Raw genomic sequence first — 21,421 nt, forward strand, 5'->3', positions numbered from 1 at the left:
CGCATTAATTTCTGCCTGGGTCAACACACTCGGTCGCTTGTTACGTCACCAAAAAGAAAGCCGCGGAAAGACCGTCTCCACTTGATATTGTTTTTGATTTATTGTCACGACTATTTTGAGCTTTACACTTTATTTTGAGTTTACTTGACCCATACACCACAGTAACCCCACAAACCTCAGTCACGTGTTGATGAAAACGACTTTGACGTAACTTCCGTCGCACTTTTACGTCACAAAAGCGACGGAGGTTGCGTCGGTAGAAGTAAGGTAAGTGTATTAGATTCATTTTCAATGCTTTAATTACACTTCCAAAAACAATATTCGAGTCTCCCGATGAACATTTGGTTAGTTTAACACACACCGGAGCTTTATAGCATCAAAAGTTCGAACAACGAACAAGTGTGTGATGTTTTTGAGTACCTTAGGAGCTAAGCGAAACAAGCTAGCGAAACAAAATGTATTTGTGCTTGGACTGTGGGTGACTTACGCTCGAAAAATAAAACAAAACAAAAACGGAAGCACAATTATAATTGTTAACGAGTGAATGTCATTTTCCCAAGCGTCAAATTGAGGCCAGCAGCCTCAATTGAGGCCAGCAGCCCCATTTGACGCAGGTTCATGCTTGCAACATTTTCGAAATTACAATTTAATTCCTTTAGAATTTAATTGCTTACTTTTATTGTTTTTACTCATGACTTGTGACATTGCAAATTACAAATTTATTCTCAAAATAAGAATGTGCTTGTTAATAGTAGCAACCTCATATTTGGAAGTATACAATGTCAAGAAAGGCAATTTATGAATCTGAAAATAATAATTACTTTTAATTTTGAATTCGCTGCAAGACTATTCAAAACCTTGCAAAAAATATTTTCATAAATTTTCTGTATTATTTTATTTGGTCTTTAAAAATGAAAACATTCTCTTTCGTTGATTGAGTTTTTTCATTTCAAATCAATTCTTGTAATATTTTCATAAATTTTCTGTATTTAATTTATTTGGTCTTTAAAAATTAAAACATTCTCTTTCGTTGATTGAGTTTTTTCATTTCAAATCAATTCTTGTAATATGACTTCATTTGTCCTTGTAACATTTCCACTTTATTCCCATGAAATTTAATTTTTGGGATAAATAATCTTATTTGATTATTCATGCTGAACAAACTAATCATTTCTAATTTACTGTCATAAAATTTCTACTTTGTTTTTGCTGTAAAATAACATTTCACATAAGTAAAGGAATATAAAAAAGATACTGAAAAATGGTCAAAATGAGTCACTTTAAATGCAAAAAACCCCAGCAACAACTACTGTTCATAAATAGTGATATTACTGAATACATAGTGACTTTGGGAATCGTTGTATGTGTATGAACTAGAAAGCCATTAGGTGTTCTCCCGCGCGCGTCGTCCGATGTTGCCCGCTGTCCTTCGCTGCTCTCGGTCCACCTGTCTCAGCCACTCCGCCCTCACAGCCCGCTTGGCCTCCCGCATGGATACCGCCCGGCCCGTGGAGGGCGCCATCACCACCAAACTGACAGACGCCTTTCATCCGGATCACCTGGAAGTGCACAACGAAAGCCACATGCATGCCGTGCCCCCTGGCTCGGAATCGCACTTCCGCGTGCTGGTGGTCAGCGGTCGCTTCCAGGGACTGTCGCTGCTGCAGCGCCACCGTTTGGTCAATGAGACCTTGAAGACTGAGCTGAGCACTTGCGTTCACGCGCTGGCTATTCAGGCCAAGACGCCCGAGCAGTGGCGCGGAGATCCCAGCCTGGCGAAGAGCCCCCCCTGCTTGGGGGGGTCGCGAGGGGATCGCTCCATGGAGGACAAACTGAAAGCGGGACATTAATGGGGACACTTGCTGACTTGGACCTCCTGGACGCCATATATGTTGACATTCAACAGCCTTGATATGCAGCCTAATAAACATGAAAAATCTTTCAAAAAATGTGTGTGCATCATACTCATTGGAATACGTTAGATTAAAAAAAATATTTTTATATTTAGTCATTTAAAACTTGATGTATCTGCGTGTATTCAATATTTTGCGGGGTTCTGTTAATCCCCAGCAGAGAATAAGGAATTCAATTTGTCTATTTATAATTTATTTTAAAACGTCAGTACCACTGCTTCACCACTTGAGGGCATCATGCGCACAAATAACGTGCCTTTAAATGGCCAACTGGGAGAGTAAAACCATAGCAGCGTTTGATATAGTAATACATGCAAACTACATCATCTTGCTCGTTGTATTACACACTGTTATTCGTACATATTTGTTCTGGGTCACTCTTTAGCAAAAGTAGGGTTAAAGTTCAAAATGTGTTGTGCTTGGATTTGTGTGCGACATAAAAAGTCGCGAATGTCGATGAGCAACAGCGTCGCGGTGCGTGAGAACAGGCGGGGATTGTGTTTCTTGCACATGTGCTGACCTGGACAAATGTTGAACAGCACTGGACACGCAAGTCAAACGGTCAGACCTTCCTTGCAAAAGGCTCGCAACTGCTGTCGCAAACTTATCCCGACTTTCTCTCGCCAAGGTCCCACTTGTAACTTACAAGTACAAACGGTTATATATTGTTTAGATACTTCACTTTAAAAATTTGTGGGTGAATTTCAACATATAGCCCCTACATTTATACATGTATAAATATTTTGCAATTTTTTTTTATGCAGTTTTCTTGTACTATTTTTCTTTGGTTTGCCTCCCATTTACTTTGTGTGTAATTCCGCAGCTGGCCACAAGATGACGACACATACTGTTTTTTTTTTTTTTTTTTTGAAAGAGGAAGAATGAAAAGAACTATTTCAGCCCAGGCTAGTTAAGTTGAATATTGAAGTTGGAATCCTTTGCTGCGCAGCATTTTATGCCTAGAGAAAACGACAACTGTAAGTTCATCCTACAAAGTGTGCATCTTTGAGAATGATTATGGCTGTTTAGTGTGAGAAAAACGATTTGTTGACTAATCACATGTTATTCTCTCCGTTATTATCATCCAGATGCTCAAAGGTGCTTGGCTTGTGTTCAATTTCTTACCACTCCTGTTTTTATGCTTGCGGCTGTCTGATTTAAGTGCAGATATGATTGTATCTTAAAATGTAGGCATTATTCCGTGTATCACGTGGCCGAAAATGTAGCCACAAGGTGGCGCAAATTCCCCGCAAAATCTTTAACGTTCCAGCATCCCGCCTGTGGCACAGCTGCTTTGTACCGCGTCTATGCTCCAAATCTGCCGGCAGATTTAAGCGTCCATTCCAGGTGTCGTGGCGGAGAGATGTTGAGTGGTGTCCTCAAAGGGCAAGCACTGCTCTGCAGCTGTTAGACTTCAACGTAGGGCAAGACAGGTCAAAACTGGAATGTAACAAATTGGCAGTGATGCACTTTCACTTTTTGCTTTTGACACATGAGACTCGTCATTTAGTCGCCAGTGTGTCCTGCTGAGGAGTTTGACAGAATGTAGTTGAGTGCTCATGCAAAGATAATGATGGTGGTGGTTTGCGAGATGACCTGTTGTTTGAACTCTCCTCCTACGCCACCTTTTTGACACCCTTTTCAAAAGTTTCTCCCGGAAAAAGAGAAATGCTAGCTTTTGCACTTGTCGTGGAACACTACACCGAAAATTGGGTTTGATTCAGTCGAGAGTCTATATTCATGCAAGCGTGCACCATAATTAAAAGCAAGTATAGGCAGAGAACGTCCCCAACAGTAATATTTGCTGTTCCCATGGAAGTTGTGTGCCTTGTTTGCACATTTTGCTGCAGCATGTTTGTTAAAGTAGCAGGTTTAAATTTAACATAACTTCGATGCCAATTTGCTAGACTGCGAGCTAAATGAGCATTATGCAGTATATGTTAGCGTTAAGCTAGCAACGTTTTCTAGATGGAATGATACGGTTTTTGTTAAACACTTTGGTCTTTAGGTAGATCGTCTTTAACTTTTGTGTCACTTTCATCGTAACTTGGAGTAACAAATTGCGTCAATTTTTTGGGGGAGAACTCAGCAAGATCAAGACTTTTTATTTCTTCAAAGTCATGTTTTCATATTGCAGATTTCCACCCATTGCGGGTGGGTCAGTAACATATCCCTGAGATAAACGGGAGCTTTTTGTTTTTAGTATCTGAAATATGAAATGGTTGTCAGGCACTGGCCGTAAACCACGTCAGCGCGCCCCGACCCCGTGTTGACGGATCGGTGTGCGGTCCCAGGTCGGATCTCGCATGGCTGGGAACCCACCTTGCGCTTGCGTCGAGTTTGCGTCACCGTCCCGGCCAGGGCAGACCGTGGTGGGCTGCGGTTCCGCGCTCGGGCAGGAAAGGCGCCCGCCATGGACACTAACTGCTGATTTACACCCGGCCGGGGTTGACTAATGGGAGCGCCGGGGAGTACAGAACAACAAACAGGGACAGTGGCTCTGGTGGTCCCAGGGGAGCCATAGCCTGCTAAACACGTTATAGTGCTTTTGCTTGACCACAACCACGCACATTGAACTAAAATCGTATCATCTATTTTAACAACTTGCCCTAAACCAGTTGAGTTGAGCTGGGTGGATGCTAAAAGGCTATTAAAGGTTTTTAATTGTAACCCCAACCCCCATCTAAGCCCACACCTTGACTAATGAAATGAGTGAATAGTCGACTTGAAAAAGAAGGACAAAAGCAGAGATAGCGCAAAGACAATATCTTTGTGTGGGAGAATTAGTTACACTCACTAGTCTAAGTATTCAAAGCCAAAAGAGGAGGCGATGGGGGGACGGATGGCGGTGATGGGGGGAGAGGGATTAGGAGTAGAGTCCACACAGGTGGTTTGGGTGGTCAGGGGGTTCACATAACGGCACGTTACCTCGTTTGATGAACACCAGCTGAGGAGTCCCCCAGGAAGGGGGGAAGGGCTCAGAGGATTTTTCTTGGCGGAATGAAGCCCACATGGGTCTTGATTAGGCATCATCTTCCAGGTTTGCCGCACACGCCTGGGAAACGCGGCTCAGAAATGTCAAAACTTAATGGGTGCAAATTTGTGAACCCGTTCAAGACCCCTCCCTCAACACTGAGATGTGCCCATCCTTTGCCACCTCTCACCATGTTTGTGATGTTTTGGGCCATGAGCGCCACTTGAAAACAGCCACGGGAGTTTTTCCCTGTGGTATTGGGGGGGCGAGGCCTTGGTCATAAACCTCGCTGACACGCATGTGAGGCCTGCGGGACACAAACCAGAGGAGCCTGCATGTCAAGGCAAGATGGCTCGCAGATAACACCTCTCTAAACATCGCAGCAACCTGCTTAAAACCTCCACTTTGAACCCGTGCTGGTGTTTTTGCGGTCGTTGATGTCATTTTTGCAACTGGGTTCTGCGTGGGTCATATGGGGAACAGTCTCTTCCAGAGCGCAGTTATGTTGCGGCACCATGTATTCCTACTCTGAAGATGTGCCATTGGAAACTCCGTCGGCTGTCAAAGGCCATAGAATAGGCTCGCAATCTCGCGGTGGAACATCTAAACACGCATTTTGGGATTTGGCTGAGTCGGCGTTTTGCCCAACAACTGTCTGGATTTGTATCCTTCACTCCACCTCGACAGTCAGCATGCCTCACTGCCTGTCCACATCCCTTTGGGTGGGGGGGCGTGTGTGAGTGGGGGTGGGGGTGGGGTTCACGCTTGACCTTCCTCTGGCTTGCTTTGTGCGTGCCCGCCGTCACTCCCGCCTTGAGTCTCTTGACCTACTTGGTCATCTCGCAGCAGCTCTCATCATACCAACCTCCGTGTCCACTGTGCTGCGTGCATCCGCATCTGTCTGGCACATCTGTCGCCCCCCCACACTCCCACCCCCTCATCCGCAATCCATTCCAACCTCCCCCCTGACATTCAAAAACACACGGCTCGAGATTTAATCCCCCTCGTGACGATTGTTGCTTTTTATTGAATTCTGGGACGTCGGTTGCCTTCTGTTTATTTTGCTTTAATCCAAATCTCCCGAGATGGGCTGTGTGGTTTTGCATCTGTGTGCATGTGTGTGCGCACACGCTTACATAACAAATTGTTCCTTTGGAAAAACAAAAGCAGGGAGGATGTACTGACGATGAGATCGAAACTCCAATTATGATGACTATGGCGGTTAAGAAAAAAAGGGGGGCGGGGGCGTTAAGCAGGGATTGGGCAATTTATGGGCTGCCCTCTGTCAAGTGTCTCACCATTGGATGATTGTTGAACTCCAGATCTTCTTCTTAATACTTGACTGGCTGACACTCGTTTGTGCCACCTTCTTTGACATCACCTTTGACCTTCACCATCATCACAAAGTGGCCGAGATGGACCCAGTATAGCCTTCGGCCGGGCGCCTGACCAATTGTGTCACTCCGAGCACCGTAAGTGATGCGCCCTTGACACGGGACATTGTATCCCAGTCAGCTGGCTTTTTGCCGGTCGTCATCTTCATATGGCAGTTGTTAAAATAATTGTTCCTTTCAAAAGATGCCGCTGGTTTGAATGGCTCATGAATTTCCATTTGTCCAATTTGGCGACGACCGGATCCCCAAAACTAAAGCATATCACGTGAAACAAATCTATAAAATCAGAAGTTATAAAAAAAGAAATAACTTGGCATTTTTATTTATATAGATGTTACATATGATGTCTTCAACACAATAGCTTGTATTGTGGCCTCAAAATAAATTCACTGTCATACAAAATCTATATCTATCTATCTATCTATCTATCTATCTATCTATCTATCTATCTATCTATCTATCTATCTATCTATCTATCTATCTATCTATCTATCTATCTATCTATCTATCTATCTATCTATCTATCTATCTATCTATCTCTCTCTCTCTCTCTCTCTCTCTCTCTCTCTCTCTCTCTCTCTCTCTCTCTCTCTCTCTCTCTCTCTCTCTCTCTTCCTCTCTCTCTCTCTCTCTCTCTCGCTCTCTCTCTCTCTCTCTCTCTCGCTCTCTCTCTCTCTCTCGCTCGCTCGCTCGCTCGCTCTCTCTAATATCACAGGTGTCCTATTTTAATGATGCTTTTACATTTGATTTCAGCCTTCAGATTTCAAGCATTCATAAAAAGCACTTTGGTGAATATTCTCTCATACACGTGCGGCTCCTCCCCTTCCTTTCGTGTCATCTAATCTCAGTTTCTGTGCTGCATCGCTAGTGAAAGTGTACCTGTGTGTTGACGAGATTGAGGGAGGCGGCCTTGTTGTGGTAACAGGTTAGAGTACAGCCCAGCGGTGGGCCGGTGGGAGACGCCCCCCACACATACACACACACTCGATGTTGTGTTGGGTTGGGGGGGCTGCGGTGTATGAAACCTGTCATTAGCGGAAGAACGGGCCGGAGAGCTCTCGGCGGGGGTGGGCTTTGTCTCAGGGACGGGCGGCTCTTTAGTGCCTCAAATAACACGGGTCCCGGCGGCCATTGTGTGCCAAGTGAAAGGGCCCGGTGGCGGGGGGTCACAAGGGTGAGGGGGCAATTCTTGAGCAGTGGTCAGCGGGAGAAAGGACAATGGCGAAGGGGGGTGTCAGGGGGCTTTTATACAGTTGTTGTCCTCTCATCCAGAACAAGGAGGTGTCACTTTTTCTTCCAGCTCAAGCATCTCGTCTTCAAGAAAAGATCGCGTGGGGGTTGGCGGCATGTCCTCCTTTCGGACCTTTTGCAGCTGAGAAAAAAAAAAAAAAAACCACAGTGCAAAAGTGTCCTGTTTTTACAAGGGGGTCGTGAACGCACCGCCGAGCGCCTGTCAATCACTGCGCCAGATGATTGACAGCACACGTCGGTCCGTTCCCGGAGTCCATCTAGCTCAGGGTTGTCAAACTCACTTTTTTCACGAGCCGCATTGTAGTCATAGCTTGTTTCGGAGGGCCATTATGACTGTCAACCCAAATAAATGTATAAGCACCTCATATTATATACAGTAAAAGCTACAAAACAAACAAAAAAATAAAACGATATTAAAAGTGAAGACAATTTGAAATTCTAGTAATGACACACGAATTTGATGCACGATTTGTCTTCGCGGGCCACATAAAATGATGTGGCGGGCCGTATCTGGCCCCCGGGCCTTGAGTTTGACACCTGTGATCTAGCTGTACGGCTATTTATCTACACTGTAGGGTAACTTAAATGATGGAGGGGAGCGGGGCTCAATTCATCAACACTGATGCACTCCCCAAATAGATCTCAGACGAAAACCGCAAATAATTATGCCCGTCTGAAAAAAGAACAAAAGTTCTTGCTTTACAATCATGTCATTGCGTTCATTGAAAGTTTGGGTCTCAAAACGGCATCAAAAATTCTTACCCAAACTCCACAAGCCAAGATTGCAGCAAATAATGACGAATGACGCTGGTGTTAATTGGTGCGGACATTAGCATTAGCGTGCTAATGAGCTACATGCTACCACTACATGCTTTTCCCACAGCTCATCGGAACCAATTACCGACTCCATTAGAAGGAGGCAGAGCACTGATGACTTTACGGCTCCAATAAAGATCTTCAACGCGCGGGGACAGTGGGGCTGCCGCACAAGGGGAGGGGGGGAGCTTGACTCTACAGACAGGGGTCACCGCCTCACGCCTGGCCACAACCCGTGTGAACGTGTGACACTGCTTGTGTTCTCGCTGACACACATAAACTCTCCAGCTGTCCGACAGATAAAGGAGATCGTAGCAACATTAGGCGGCGGCACAGCCCCCCAAAACAAGTCAAACAAAGAACATTTCTTGATTTATTTTGTTGATTTTGTGAAAAAAAACAACAACAAAAAACAAGCTGTGCTGATGTCAGGAGCTCGTTTTCCGCGGCTCACCTCCTCAAGCCCTTTGACATCATTTTGGCATTCGTTTGAAAAAATATTGTGAGCGGAAGAGCGTCGAGCTTTACTCGCAGAGGGCCAGAAAAGTCTCGCCAGAGCATGCGTGTGAAAATGGACGAGCAGGGAGGAGAGACTCCTAATCACTTTCCCTGCTGCCTTTGCGGGAGGGGGGGCCACAGCTCCACCGGCACCTCCTCCTCCTCGGCTTTTAACGGAGGGCCTGGGGTGCCTGCTATCCTCCTTCGGGGCATTTGGAGGCGTGATGGATAGCTTCGGAAGAACAAGAAAATCATCACAGAGTGGAAGAAGAAGTCAAAGAACAACAAGATGAAGACGGAAAGCCTCCATCCATCCTCCGATGATAACAAAAAGTAAAAAAACTTCCACTGTCAAAAAGTCATCTCTAAAATCTTATTACCACAAATAACAATAATGACATCACAGGAAAATCTGAAATGCTAAGACTTTTTGTAAACAGACAGCAACAACAGGCGAGAAGAAGATTCTCAGAATGTTCCTTAATTTCTGTCACCTTGTCTGCCATAAACAACAAGATTTGATGGGGTCACATTTTTGAAAGCAAAAAGTGGAAACTGCAAAATTGAGGGAGGTAATTATGTAACTGGAGCAAAATCATCTCCCAATAGAACAGAAACAATTGACAACCGCTCTTAAAAGAAACAAGCCATTAAATGAAAATTTAATTATTAAAAGAATATTATTCAAATTAATTGAATTGATATTAATTGATGAGATCAGTTTCTCACGTTATGACTAGATTCTTTTCTCTTGGTCTTTTTTTTTTTTTTTTCTGTCTGCTGTTGTCTTTCTTGCGCGTCCTCTTGCTGGTCTTGCTGCGAATGGAGGAATGTCACGTTCCCACTCTCCCCGGGGCCTGAGGCGGAGGACAGATGTGGAGGCCTTCCTTTCCCAGCATTCCCCGGGGAGGCCAGCGACAGGTTTTAACACCCTCCAGGAGGCTCGGGGTTCGGCACAGGGCGGGTCAGGGTGCGGGGGGTTGTTGTCCGAGAGGGGGGGGGGTCACGTATCACCGGTCAAGCCATGCATAAGTAATGCTTTGTTTAGAGCGATCCGCGGGAAGGAATTTCCTGGATTTGCTTGTAATTAGGTTTTGAAATGGCCATCACGGCAAGACTTTGCTGCATTGTCACATACGCGACGTTGTATGTTGTTCATTCTTGGACGTGTTTGAGCGCAAGCTGACTCCATACAGAATACGGTCATATCGTACCGCCAATAACCAAAATTGCTGTTCAAGTGACATATATATATTGTCATCTTCTGTCTTCCATGGCTGTTTGGACATGAAGTAAATGTTGGCCAATTTGACCTTCTGATGACGCCAGACGAACAAAAAAAGGCCGGCTTATGATTTCCTTCTGGGCAGCGGCAAAATGTCACGGCACTTCATCACGGCACCCGAGTTATTTAGCGAGACAAGACGGTGGCAAGCGAGCCCGCCCGCGGCTAGCCGGGCCCCGTCCGTCTCGGCCGAGCGACCCAGAGAGCGCACGTCTTGTCATGTTTCTGTCCGCGGTCGGCAACGGTGATCCAAGCGCAAATATTTGAAATAAAGACACTTTGCAAGAGATGCTTTTTCACACCCGAAAACGGCCTCTTGTCCTGTTTCAAGGTCTTGTTATACATAAAGTTGTCTGAATTTTGGATTTCACGTTGCAAGTAAGCCCCTATTTTTGTTGTTGTCAATAATTTGACTTGAATTTTACATTCAGCGCACTTGAAGCCTCGAGATGAATTTGATGGATCACTCAGTCAATTACGTCCCGCTTGTTCCCCGTGACAAAAAGCTGGTATCAAACGCCCTATTGTTGCCGCGGTGGCGCACACACTGCCGGCATTCTTTGGCCGTCTCTGTACATTAGAATTTCAAGCTCATGGCCATGGCAATTACGGGCCGGCAGCGCAGCGAGGCCACAAGAGGACTGGAGGTGACATTCACAGCCAACGCCAACAAAGAAGTCCATCAAGAGGCCGCCGTCACACATGCTCGCCGGACACTCTGCCGTTTGTCGGCGTGCATGAATGGAAGTCCGAAAGCCCGGACGGACCGACGAACGAACGGGCCGACGGGCACGGCTTTGACGCGGCATAACGGGCCTTTTCACACACAGCTGCAACACTGCATGCATTGTGCCTGGGCCAATCAAAGGCTTAGCATGACTGGCGCAGCCACACACAATGCACAAACGCTGCTAAACGGGCTTTCGTCGGACGCAAACGGGCCGGGCTGGCTGGGAACTGCAGCCGAGTTCTGCTCGCTTGCCCTGCGGGCCTGCTTGTCATGGAGGTGTCACACTGACTTTTTTTTTTTGCAGGGTTCCTGACCCACCTGCAGTCAACTCAACCCCAGATTTGTTTTTGTCGTCTTTTTTGCAAAATGATATATCTGCCACTCAATATTCCAAAATTCACCCAATTGTGGATTTTCTTTCCGAAATATATTTAGTGTTTCACTCTTGACTGACTTGTTCTTCTTTTTCTGTTTTACTCATCTTCTCTTCTCTTACATCTTCATTAAGTTAATATTGTGACATTTTCAGATTTTTTAAAGGCTTTATTGTTTCCCCTACTTACTAAAAATTTGACTTTCTCCACCAAAACAACAACAGAACATTTGGAGTTTTCTGAAAAAATCTGACTTTTTCCCTCCAACAATGCAACTTTTTCCCTCCTAAAATGGACATCCCAAATAGTATACAGCATGTGATGGTTCGGGGAGGGGGTTCCTGAACAGGGCAGTTTTTGTGTGGTGGCCAGAGAAGCTCGGGCACTTCATCTTCTTCTCTGCACTGCCAAAAAGGTCAAAGGTTAAAAGTCAGGGCGATTGGGAGAATTCCACGCTGCATGCCGACAGATCGGGTTTCAAGGGTGGGGGAGGTCCCCCTGAGGGATAGGTGCTCTCTGTGTGTGCCGGTTTTATGTGTGTGACAGCCGTTTTGCTTTTCCGTGTGTGTGATTGAGGTTTTTTTTTCTCTCTAAGCGTGCGCACGTGTTGTCATGGCGTCAGCGCTCGCAGCATTCGCAACTTTCTCTTGATGTTTATTAGCAAGCGCAACACCTCGGTGCGGTGACCTTGACGCCTCGCTTTGTTTGCTTACGGCGGCTTCCGAATATGCCTTAGATCCGTTTTGGGCCGTCGTCACTGAATAGCACGTGAGGTGATTTATTTATTTTTTTGTCAGCATTCGGGCCGTACTCGGGCACCCGACCCTTGCAGAAAAACGACACTGTGCCACCTTGCCACCTTGCCACGTGAACTGGGTTGCCTTCTTTGGCTCCTCATTCAGTATGTTGTTCTCATCACTTTGTTTAATCCGTAAATAGATGCCGTGGTCATCAAGGAAGTCACAAGTTGCTACAGAAAGAAGACAAAGAGTCAAGTCAGTTCTTATAAAAAAAAGGCCTGCTAGCTTCATGCTAACTAATAATGTGAACTGCCATTGAAGGGCTAATGGTATTTAGCTTAGAAGTTGCAGCAATTAGAAACCGGCTAAAATGCAACTCTGTTTAGACTTGTGAAAGTTTTCATGAGTAACGTGGAAGTTTTTTGTACAGCGTAAGTGTTGAAACTGTGCGATGATGCCGGGTTGGCTGTACCCCCAACACTGTTCTTTTTGTCACACAAGTTGCTGGGGCCAACAAAAACAGTTTGAAAGCGGACTGAAGCCAGGTTGCATTGATCCGCAAGGACAAAGGCATCTTTGGTGAGCTCCAAAGCGCTGCGTCGGCGTCATCAATCAATCCAACGTCCTGGCGCTTGAAACGTTTTGCAGAAGGGGAATGAACGCATTCACACGCCGGCAAATACGCCGCTCGGCGACATTGTTGGCCTTTTGTGACTCGTTATTAAGCAACATGTGCTCTGGGGCCCCCCGGGGGAAGGGAGGGTGGTGGTGGGGATGGTCGGGGCCCCCGCCGGCTCCCAGGGAGCCCGGACTGATGACCGCAGCTGCGTCTGCATTGTCCCCCAAACACAACACAACACCCCGGCCGTGGCTATGTGCTGGAATTTATTGTATTTACTTTCCAAGGCCTAAAAAAAGCAGTTGGTCGGACGCGTCGGTAGCCGTGAGCTAAGCTATGTAACTAAAGGTGATGCCCTCTTCTTCTTGCTGCATGTCTTCTAGTAAAACTCAGTGCTGTCCTCCATGCTGTGGCCCAACGTGGTACTGCGCTGAAGACGCACAAGTCAAAATCTGAAAAAGGTCAGTGATCTGAACTTTGGTGGAACGTAGCCCGCTTTGGAGTGCTGGAAGTGCGTGGCTTGTCAAAGCCAGCGTTTGTCATCTCCGCCTCCCTCCTGTCCGGCGTTGCTGGTGCGATGTTTGATGTGGGCTGAGGCGGCATGATCAATGTGACACACCACGTCTGTTTTCACCTTCTTTGACGCCGCCCTGAATGTTCTCTGTGGCGTCGTCTTCTTTGAACAAGGGAATTGACCTCCCAAGCATCTGACGGGAAAAAATGGAGCCTCCAGGCCACCAAATTCTGACGGTGGATGAGTTGAACTGGAATGTAAATTACTGCTTCCAAGGGTCTTTTGCCCTAATTTTCAATAACCTGGCCTTGAACTGAGCCACTCCCCAAATACTCTGTACTGTGACATTTTAACCTCGGATTTATTGATTAGGCTTATGAAATCTTAGCAGACTTTTTGGCTTGGTTTGTCATGATAAAAAATACATTTAGTATATTTCATAATTTTTTAATTGTTTCTGTACTGATCTCCCTGTGCGTTATGTATTTCGTTTACGTTATCACAGCTCATCAGCAAGCCAAACTCGTGTATAAAACACTTGAGCAAGGATTCAGAGCGTCTTGCTCCTTTTATTTCCATCCAGTATAAAACACAACAAATAAAAAGCCATTGCTTCCGTGAGCATAAGGAGAGGAGAAAGATTCGCCTGGATGGCACGAGTAATCCTAACGTCTCTCAAACTCATTAGTTGTCAAGTTACTTTAACGGAAATATGTACACCTACCTTTCTAACATCAAGAAAAAAATTCTGAGGGCAGAACAGTTTCATTTAATTTTACATTTAAAATACTATTAAATCGAATTATGTAAATGTACAGATGATACCTTTTTTAAAATTTGTTGAAAATTGATAATAAAAAATACAGCTACAGAATCAAATTTTTTGTTTAGCTTCAAACTTAATAAAACGAACAAAGGTAATTTGATAAATGATTTTTATTGCGTACAATTAAAAGGGTGCCACCTATTTGTATTTAGTCTTATATATTAATAAATACAATTCAATTGAATAAATCATTCAAATAAAGGAAATAATAGTTGTTATTTTAAGGTGAAGTGAAGCTAATACAATTTCTCATAAAATACAAATTCAAAAAACTAATCTATTAATTATCCTCATTAAATTTAATGAAAATAATGAAATGTAATAATGCTACCACAGCATCTTTTGTGGCCACTGTGCGCCATTAAAATGAATCTGCTGCTGTGGTTGTCTTGGTACTTTTGCACGCGGCCGCCGCTCGTGTTATCGACTGCCGTCATTTGCATACAGTAAACCCATTCGCACAAAAAAGTTCTGTGCGGCGAGGCTGCCACTTTGACCTCCTCTGAGAGAAGCGTTTGTTCTCTGCGCTGCCGCCGACGCATGAGTCCGCTTCCTGTGCCTGCCGCACAAGAAGACGAAGAAGAAGAATGGATTCTTTGGGCTCGCTCCGGCTGTCAACATGCCGGGCCCCGGGGCCCGCCCCGTCAAATGGATTTGTTCTTTTCTTTTGGTTTGGGAGTTGTGCATTTTCACGCATTTATTGTCACCAAAGAATTACGGTTCGGCTCTACATATTACAATCTTTTAAATTCATCTTGTGTGAATCCTTACTCCTTATGTGAATGATGCTAAACAAAAAAATATCTTTGCTTGCTGCTACTGTTTTTTTCTCTCCACGTTGTCCCGGCCGCCAACCGCAAACGGGTCATTGATGGATCGCCCGAAGCTGAGTAAAACGTGGGACTTGACCCCTTCGCCCCCCCCAACGCCGCCCCCCCTCCCATCGCCAGCTCTTTTCGGCTGTTTGGAGTGTCGGGCTCAGTACATAATGGAGGCCACTCATTTGCCAAGAGGGGGCTCGTATCTTTGATGCCAAGAGTCCCCAGCGAACAATGCGGCCTTTCTGCGGCGGGCGAGAAACCGCCAGCGGGGGTTCTGGGCGAAAAGGGGAAAACGTAAACGGGGGATTAGCCGGACTAATGGCCAGCGACTTGTCAGTGATGTTAATTAGCATTAATTAGGAGCCCTTCATTTAGCGCCCGGCACTCAAAGGAGGCGCAAGTGTCCTGCGTCGTGTGTCTCCTACTTATCGGCATCTACTCGTCGAGACTCACAAGACGTTTGGAACGTTGAAAGTCGGCTCCAAATCTCGTTCTAATGTTCCGGGCGTCGCGAATGACAAATGATTCCAAATGCAGTCGCTGCCTTGCCTGCTATCCTTGGCTCATTTCTTCATCACCACAGCGGATGAGGGTTAGTTGACTTGACCTGAAACAATTAATCAAATGGCAACACACGTATCCCTTGGGCTCTAACTAAGAAACTAGCTGCGTTGGGAGTCAGTGACTCATTCCCTACTCGCTAATCATGAGAAAGAACAGAAACGATTTATCGACAAACGGGTAATATCTTCCAATGAGATAATTGGCTGAATTGGGAATCATTGACTCGTTGCCTTCTCCCTTTTCACTGTAGATGGATTTTCAGTTATAAAGTACTTGTAGGGCTGAAACGATGAATCGAATAACAGTTAAAGTTGTCCTGGAACACTGAGCAGTGGAAAGTTACAATTTGAGTTAAAATTTTCAAGGACCATTGGGTGGAATCCAAAACTGAAAAAATATGTTGACAAACTTGGATGCTCCTTTGGTCCAATAACTTGGTCCAATAAGTGTGAGCAAAAACTGATTGGGAGGTGTGAAATGGGGCCCGAAGTAAAAGTACAAGAAGGGAAGGAGGCTTTGGGTGGGGGAGGGGGTGAGTTTGGTTCGCTTTGGCCAACACCTGGTATCACTTTATTAACCCTCGCCTGTTTTGACCCCTGAGAGCCCAAAGGGAGGGAGGGGGTGGGGCATGAAGGGGGGAGGTTGTCCAAAGGGTGTACGGACGTCACCGTGCAGCCTTTGAAGGGGGAAGCAATGCGCAGCCCCTACGATGACTTTACCAGTACTCTGACCACCTTTGACCCTGGAGCCCCCACCTCTCCCAACCCCCACCGCCACCATCCTCCTCCGGCTGAGCTCTCGGCAGCTGCTGACCGTCGTTGCCTTCAGCGCGCCGGCCGAGGCAGAGAAGGCGAGCGCAAAAAAGGTCAACGCTTGGTCAGAGTTTTTTTATTGGGAGGGAGAATGTGTTAAAGACCACCGTCTGAGTTTTTAACTGCGGGGAGGGTAATGTGGCCTTTTTCCAGCCCCTCCACACATTTAGCGGCGACCCGGGTGTTGGCGGCGCTATGTTTACGTGCGGAGGAGTTAAGTGAAGGGACGCCCCCGCCGCCAGCCCGCCTGCCCGCCTGCCCGCCCCCACCTCAGGCAGCAAACGGCTCACTTGGACGGCTCATGTGTTCATGTGTTGGCTCCATGTCCAGTCTTTTGAACCTACTTAAAACTGCGGGGGCAGCACTGTGGTACCTTGACTTTCGAGTTGAGAATTCATAGCGGAACCGGTCTAAAAAAAAAAAAAAAAAAAAAAAAGGCTGCTTCTAACCAAAACGGCAGACCTCCCATGTTTTGTCAGATATAATTTTTTTGACTGTCTGCTTTTGACAGACAATCCTACCAAATTCCATTTTGCTTCGTCTGAGTGGCTTTTAAGGCTGATTTAAAAAATGAACAATAATCATTTGGTGACCTCAGCTGGCCTTGCTCGCCGCGCTTCATTCGCTCCCTTTTTACGGGTAATCGTCATCTCACGGCAGCCCGCTTGCAAATTCCAACAGTGGACGTCATAGCCGACAGGATTAACGCTGATCCAATCTGACGTCACCGTCCGAAAACCTCAATGAGCCGCCGATTAGTCGCTGGTGTGCTCATCCTGGATTTCCACGAATAGACCCTGTAAGAGCGGGCTGACCTTTTAATTAACATCAACGTCCTCACGGGGGGCTCCGGCCGCTCTTGGGTCAGAAGCACACTTGGCTTGAAGGACAACTTTGACACTCACTCAGGGACCAAGTCGAGACTACAAGTGGTTTTCTGCACGGGAAATCAATATGTCAACAGAACGTTCTTGGATGTGAATCCGTTGAGGCCCTTTAACCAAGCAATGCAAGTCCAAAGATTATGAACTTCCTCCCGGCCCCGGTCGGACGTGCGATCGGACTTAGTTCAATCCTCAGGCACTACCATGCCAGATAGAGAGATAGACAGATCTTTTTTTATGGGAGTGACATTCCTGGAGTGGTGGAAACAGAAGCCCTTGTTTAAAGGTGAACCCTGCCCACCCCCCTCTTTTTTTCATCTTCCTAGTTTTGGAGCCCAGGGTGAAAGGTCGAGACCCTCTCCGGCTTCAGAGACATGTCAGGTCATGCAAGCCACATAGCTTTCCCTGTATAGCCAGCCCCTCGCCTTCCCCCTTCACGCGGGGGCACCGCCGACAAACCTTCTTCCACACGAGGTGTGAGAGCACGCACGGCTGCCCGGCGGCTGACGCCTTCAAAGACACTTGGAATTTGGGACTCAAAAGCATTCCAGAGCCTGTTGAGATGCTTGAGTTCTGAGTTTTTTAAAGAGACATCAAACTATGCCACAAAGCTGGAATAAAACGTGATAACAACTTTATTATTTTTTTTACAACTTTGTATCGTAAAATGTGTCTTGTCTCGAACTCAAATGTCCAATAAATGACCAAAATGACCCTGAACCGGCCAATTCAAACTACCTCATGTGTTCTTTTAGTGGGTCAGTCTTCAACAGTTAAACTAAGAACTAAACCAAATAATCAGGTATTGTTGTTCAAATTTTTTAGCAATCGGATCACTGGACACAACCAAAAATTTCCTTGAAATGGTTGCTTGCAACCAAAATGGCCGACTTCCTGTGTGTTTTGATGCAATTTTGAGTTCTGCTTTTGACAGACAAGCCAAAGGTGAAATTAATGTCCAAGATATTTGGGAGATTTTAGAGTTCCAATTTTGAAGCAACACGACAAAAACATTTGATGAGTTTGATTTTGGACGACCCCTGAAAATGACTAGAACGAGCCCGAAACACAACCAAGCAAAGCCAAACTTCGAGACAAACCTAATGTCAATTTTTTGGGGTAAATTTTTTTTTTAAATTTGAAGTAACCTTTGAATGAATTTACTTTTAATGGATCCCAGAAAACAACTAAAATGACCCAGAATTGTCAGCTTCAGGCCAAAATGGCCGACTTCCTGTAACTTTTTCAGCGTGGCTTTTCTAGACTTTTTTGTGGCTTGACGCATGATGGCACATTTACCAAATTTCATGCTACCAAGTCAAACTAGCCTCGGAGGCTGTTTTTCCCCAAATTCCAGGAGGCTTGTGTTTTGAGAAGCGCCGACGCTGCCGCCACCCACTACCGAGCGTAAATTTCCACCCGGATGAAGGAGCCTGCAAAGCTCACACGAAGAATTCCCAAGCAAGAACCGGAGAATCCCAAATTAGACGAGTAAATAGAGTCGAGAAGATGGATGTTCCGTTGGCGCCAGTACCAGTCAAAATAGACTACCGGGTGGCGTAATAAATTGATAGCGATGGGCTGAAAGAAAACAACGGCGACGTAAAATGATTTAACTGAGGCGGCCCCGAAGTCTTCACGCAAAACCAGGAAATAAACAGCGATAAATCCTAAGTGTCAGGAAGCAATTAGGACAAACGCCATCAGTCCTCTAGATGGGGGCCCAAGAAAAAGATGTGTCATGTGAAAACAAGCATTTTTTTTTTTTTGTGGACGGGGGAGGTGGGGGGGTTGCTGGTGTTGGGCTGCCAAGTGTCACAGGTCAGGAGACTGGCCGGGGCCTTCTCCGGCATCCTCTGCGCTGAGTCGGCAGATGGGAGCGGGCCCGCTGGCCAAATGAATCGTGCTGCGGCCGTGCTGCTCAGTCAGCAAACGGCAACATGAGCAAATCCGGCCAAAGGAACGCCACCAGAGTAAGCCTTGACTTAGCCGGCTGGCTATCGTTAAGAAACTTTGATTACATTCGATTCCGATTGACTAATCTGCGATACAGATAAGTGTCAAGAAGTAATTAGGACAAAGGCCACACAAAAAAAATTGTCATATGAAAACAAGCCTTGTGTGTGTGTGTGTGTGCGTGTGTGTGTGTGTGTGTTTTGCATCTGGTGCCAAGTGTCACAGGTCAGGAGACTGGCCGGGGCCTTCGCCAGCATCCTCAGCGCTGAGTCGGCAGATGGGAGCAGCCAGCGGCAGATAAACAAATAACCAAATAAATCCTGGGGACACCGGGAAAGACACCCCCCCCCCCCCCCCCCCCCCTCCTCCTCAGAGCAGGAAAAGATAAATCTTGCCGCCGCTAACCTCTTAATCAACCCCAGTCGGCCGTGAGGAAACGCGGAGGGCCGGCCAAACGGGGCGCCGCGCGTGCCGAGGAAGCGCGGCCACCTGGCCCCAATGGAAGACTTTTTTTCCTTTGGCAAAAAATCTTGCGTGGTCCCACGTTTCAGGAGTCTCTCCAGAAAAGTATTGGTGGTGGGATGTTGTCCATCCATCCATCCATCCATTTTCTGAACCGCTTAGTCCCCACGGGGGTCGCGGGCGTGCTGGAGCCTATCCCAGCCGTCATCGGGCAGTAGGCGGGGGACACCCTGGACTGGTTGCCAGCCAATCGCAGGGCACACAGAGACAGACAGAGTCTTCAATCGGCCTACCAAACATGTTTTTGGAATGTGGGAGTAAACCGGAGTGCCCGGAGAAAACCCACGCGGGCCCGGGGAGAACATGCAAACTCCACGCAGGGAGGGCCGGAGGTGGAATCGAACCCGCGCCCTCCTAACTGTGAGGCGGACGTGCTACCCAGTGCGCCACCGAGCCGCCCGGTGGGATGTTGTCAAATGACAAAATTGCCAAGACTTGCTTGGCAAAGTGCTTCTTGCCGCCCTTCTTTAGTGTCGGGGTTCTGGTTAGCTTATGGTTCAAGTTAATATTTGAGCAAGTGCTAATACTTGCATTGGAGACATTTGGGTGTCCAAATATGACCCTTGACTCTGTGTTTGTGCTCAGCATGAGAATGAATCACACACATTAGTCAAGCAGGCTTATCCTGATTTAATAAGCTACTTTTCTGCCCAACTTGATCATAAGCCGTCTTGAGTTTCACTTTAATGATTGGCCTGCAAAGCCTTCAAGAGGCGCACTTGGTCAGTGGAATCCCCCTCATGGTGAGTTGGGGGCTAATTGCCCGCCAGGTAAGGTTACATGTGACAGCAATTAAGCCGAGCGTGGGGCCAACTCCATGGCCTCCTGGCAGCTTCACGTGCAGGCCGCCAAAGTGGCCCTTTACAGCTTTGTGGCCTTTGTTTGCTCGTGCAGGTACTCCACAAACAGAAGCTTCATGTGAAGCCAGATCAGCAGACTCGCGCTCGCCTTCCTCCCTCCACGGCTGTCAAAATGTGTGTCAGCGTCTTGCTAATGACATTTACAGACAATCCAAAAGCCCCCCAAATCACAAATGGCCACCAATTTGCTGACGCTGCCTTTTGGTGTTTGCCCATGTGTGCACTTGTCGTTGTGCTATCATGCCCTGTATCCAAAACTGGCTTCTTGAAGGGGACTCCCCCCCCAAAAAGTGATGAAACATTTTGCACAGCCCCCCCTTCACATTTTGATATTTCTCCTGAAAAAAATTAAAAAGCCATACTAGAAATCAAACAAGCATTTGCCAATTATATCAGGAGATAATTTTATTGTTTCACTTTCTGTTGCCTCAAGTAAACAAACAAAAAAAACAGTTCAAGAATTTTTTTAGGTCAGGGAAAACCACACATTTTTCGCTTTTTTTTAATACAAGAATTAATTATACTTTTGAAATATTGAATTTAGCCTAATTCAAAACCTTTCCAATCAACTCTAGTTCAATCCACAGTGAGGTCTCCTTTCTAATGGACTCGAGACTCAAAGTTCTGGCCCAGTGGGCCCGTCAAATCCCGGAGGGCGGACCCCCTTTGACAGGAGGGGGGGGGGGGGGGTGAAGCGTGACCTTATAAGGCGGTCGTGTCCTTATACGGCTCTCTGTGCTGGAGTGGGCGTGGTGACTGGAGGGCGGGTCAGCAGCAGTGAGCGGCCCGTGCGTTTGTTGTGGGAGCTCCGTAGACTTGCGAATCTTGTGTCCTCCTTGTGTTACTTGAATGCACGCTAGAGAGCGCACAACCACACAGGCGAACACCGACTCGCTCGCTCAGACTGAAGCTGTGGCTCCGGCTCCCACTCGGCCACCATCGACGAGTGCACAGCACTGACGTGGACGTGGATCGGACTTGTTCATGAGAAATGCGAGGAACTCGAGCCTGAATCTTTGGGGCTTTTCTCATTGCTGCCGTGAGACTTGTTCTTGGTCTTTATTGGCC

General features: G+C 46.6%; 2 protein-coding genes across 5 annotated transcripts in view; both read left to right on the forward strand.

Annotated features, from left to right (window-relative positions):
* The first annotated feature begins 151 nt into the window (after positions 1–151).
* bola1 (bolA family member 1) lies at positions 152–1,949 on the forward strand. 3 transcript variants are annotated; one of them, XM_049731833.1, is made up of 2 exons: positions 152–267; positions 1,378–1,949. In XM_049731833.1, exon 2 carries the CDS (start codon positions 1,413–1,415, stop codon positions 1,848–1,850), a length of 438 nt encoding a protein of 145 aa, XP_049587790.1. In that variant the 5' UTR covers positions 152–267; positions 1,378–1,412; the 3' UTR covers positions 1,851–1,949. The 3 variants fall into 3 exon arrangements, with proteins under 3 accessions (XP_049587790.1, XP_049587792.1, XP_049587791.1); XM_049731835.1 differs by having other exon boundaries at positions 1,474–1,949; XM_049731834.1 differs by having other exon boundaries at positions 163–267; positions 1,382–1,949.
* Positions 1,950–2,076: 127 nt separating this feature from the next.
* The window catches only part of nr2f5 (nuclear receptor subfamily 2, group F, member 5), a 28,795-nt gene continuing 9,450 nt past the window's right edge, over positions 2,077–21,421 (forward strand). The window contains exons 1-2 of one of the 2 annotated variants that reach the window (XM_049731724.1): positions 2,077–2,890; positions 12,978–13,055. In XM_049731724.1, coding sequence (XP_049587681.1) covers positions 2,869–2,890; positions 12,978–13,055 — 100 coding nt within the window. In that variant the 5' untranslated portion in view covers positions 2,077–2,868. Of the gene's footprint in view, positions 2,891–12,977; positions 13,056–21,083 lie in introns of those variants that run through there. The other variant, XM_049731723.2, reaches the window with a different exon arrangement.

The sequence above is a fragment of the Syngnathus scovelli genome, chromosome 9 (genome assembly GCF_024217435.2).
Source record: "Syngnathus scovelli strain Florida chromosome 9, RoL_Ssco_1.2, whole genome shotgun sequence".
In the NCBI taxonomy this organism is placed as follows: domain Eukaryota; kingdom Metazoa; phylum Chordata; class Actinopteri; order Syngnathiformes; family Syngnathidae; genus Syngnathus; species Syngnathus scovelli.

Coding starts and splice junctions, on each gene's coding strand:
- bola1 (XM_049731833.1), top strand. CDS start 1,413: ATGTTGCCCGCTGTCCTTCGCTGCTCTCGGTCCACCTGTCTCAGCCAC.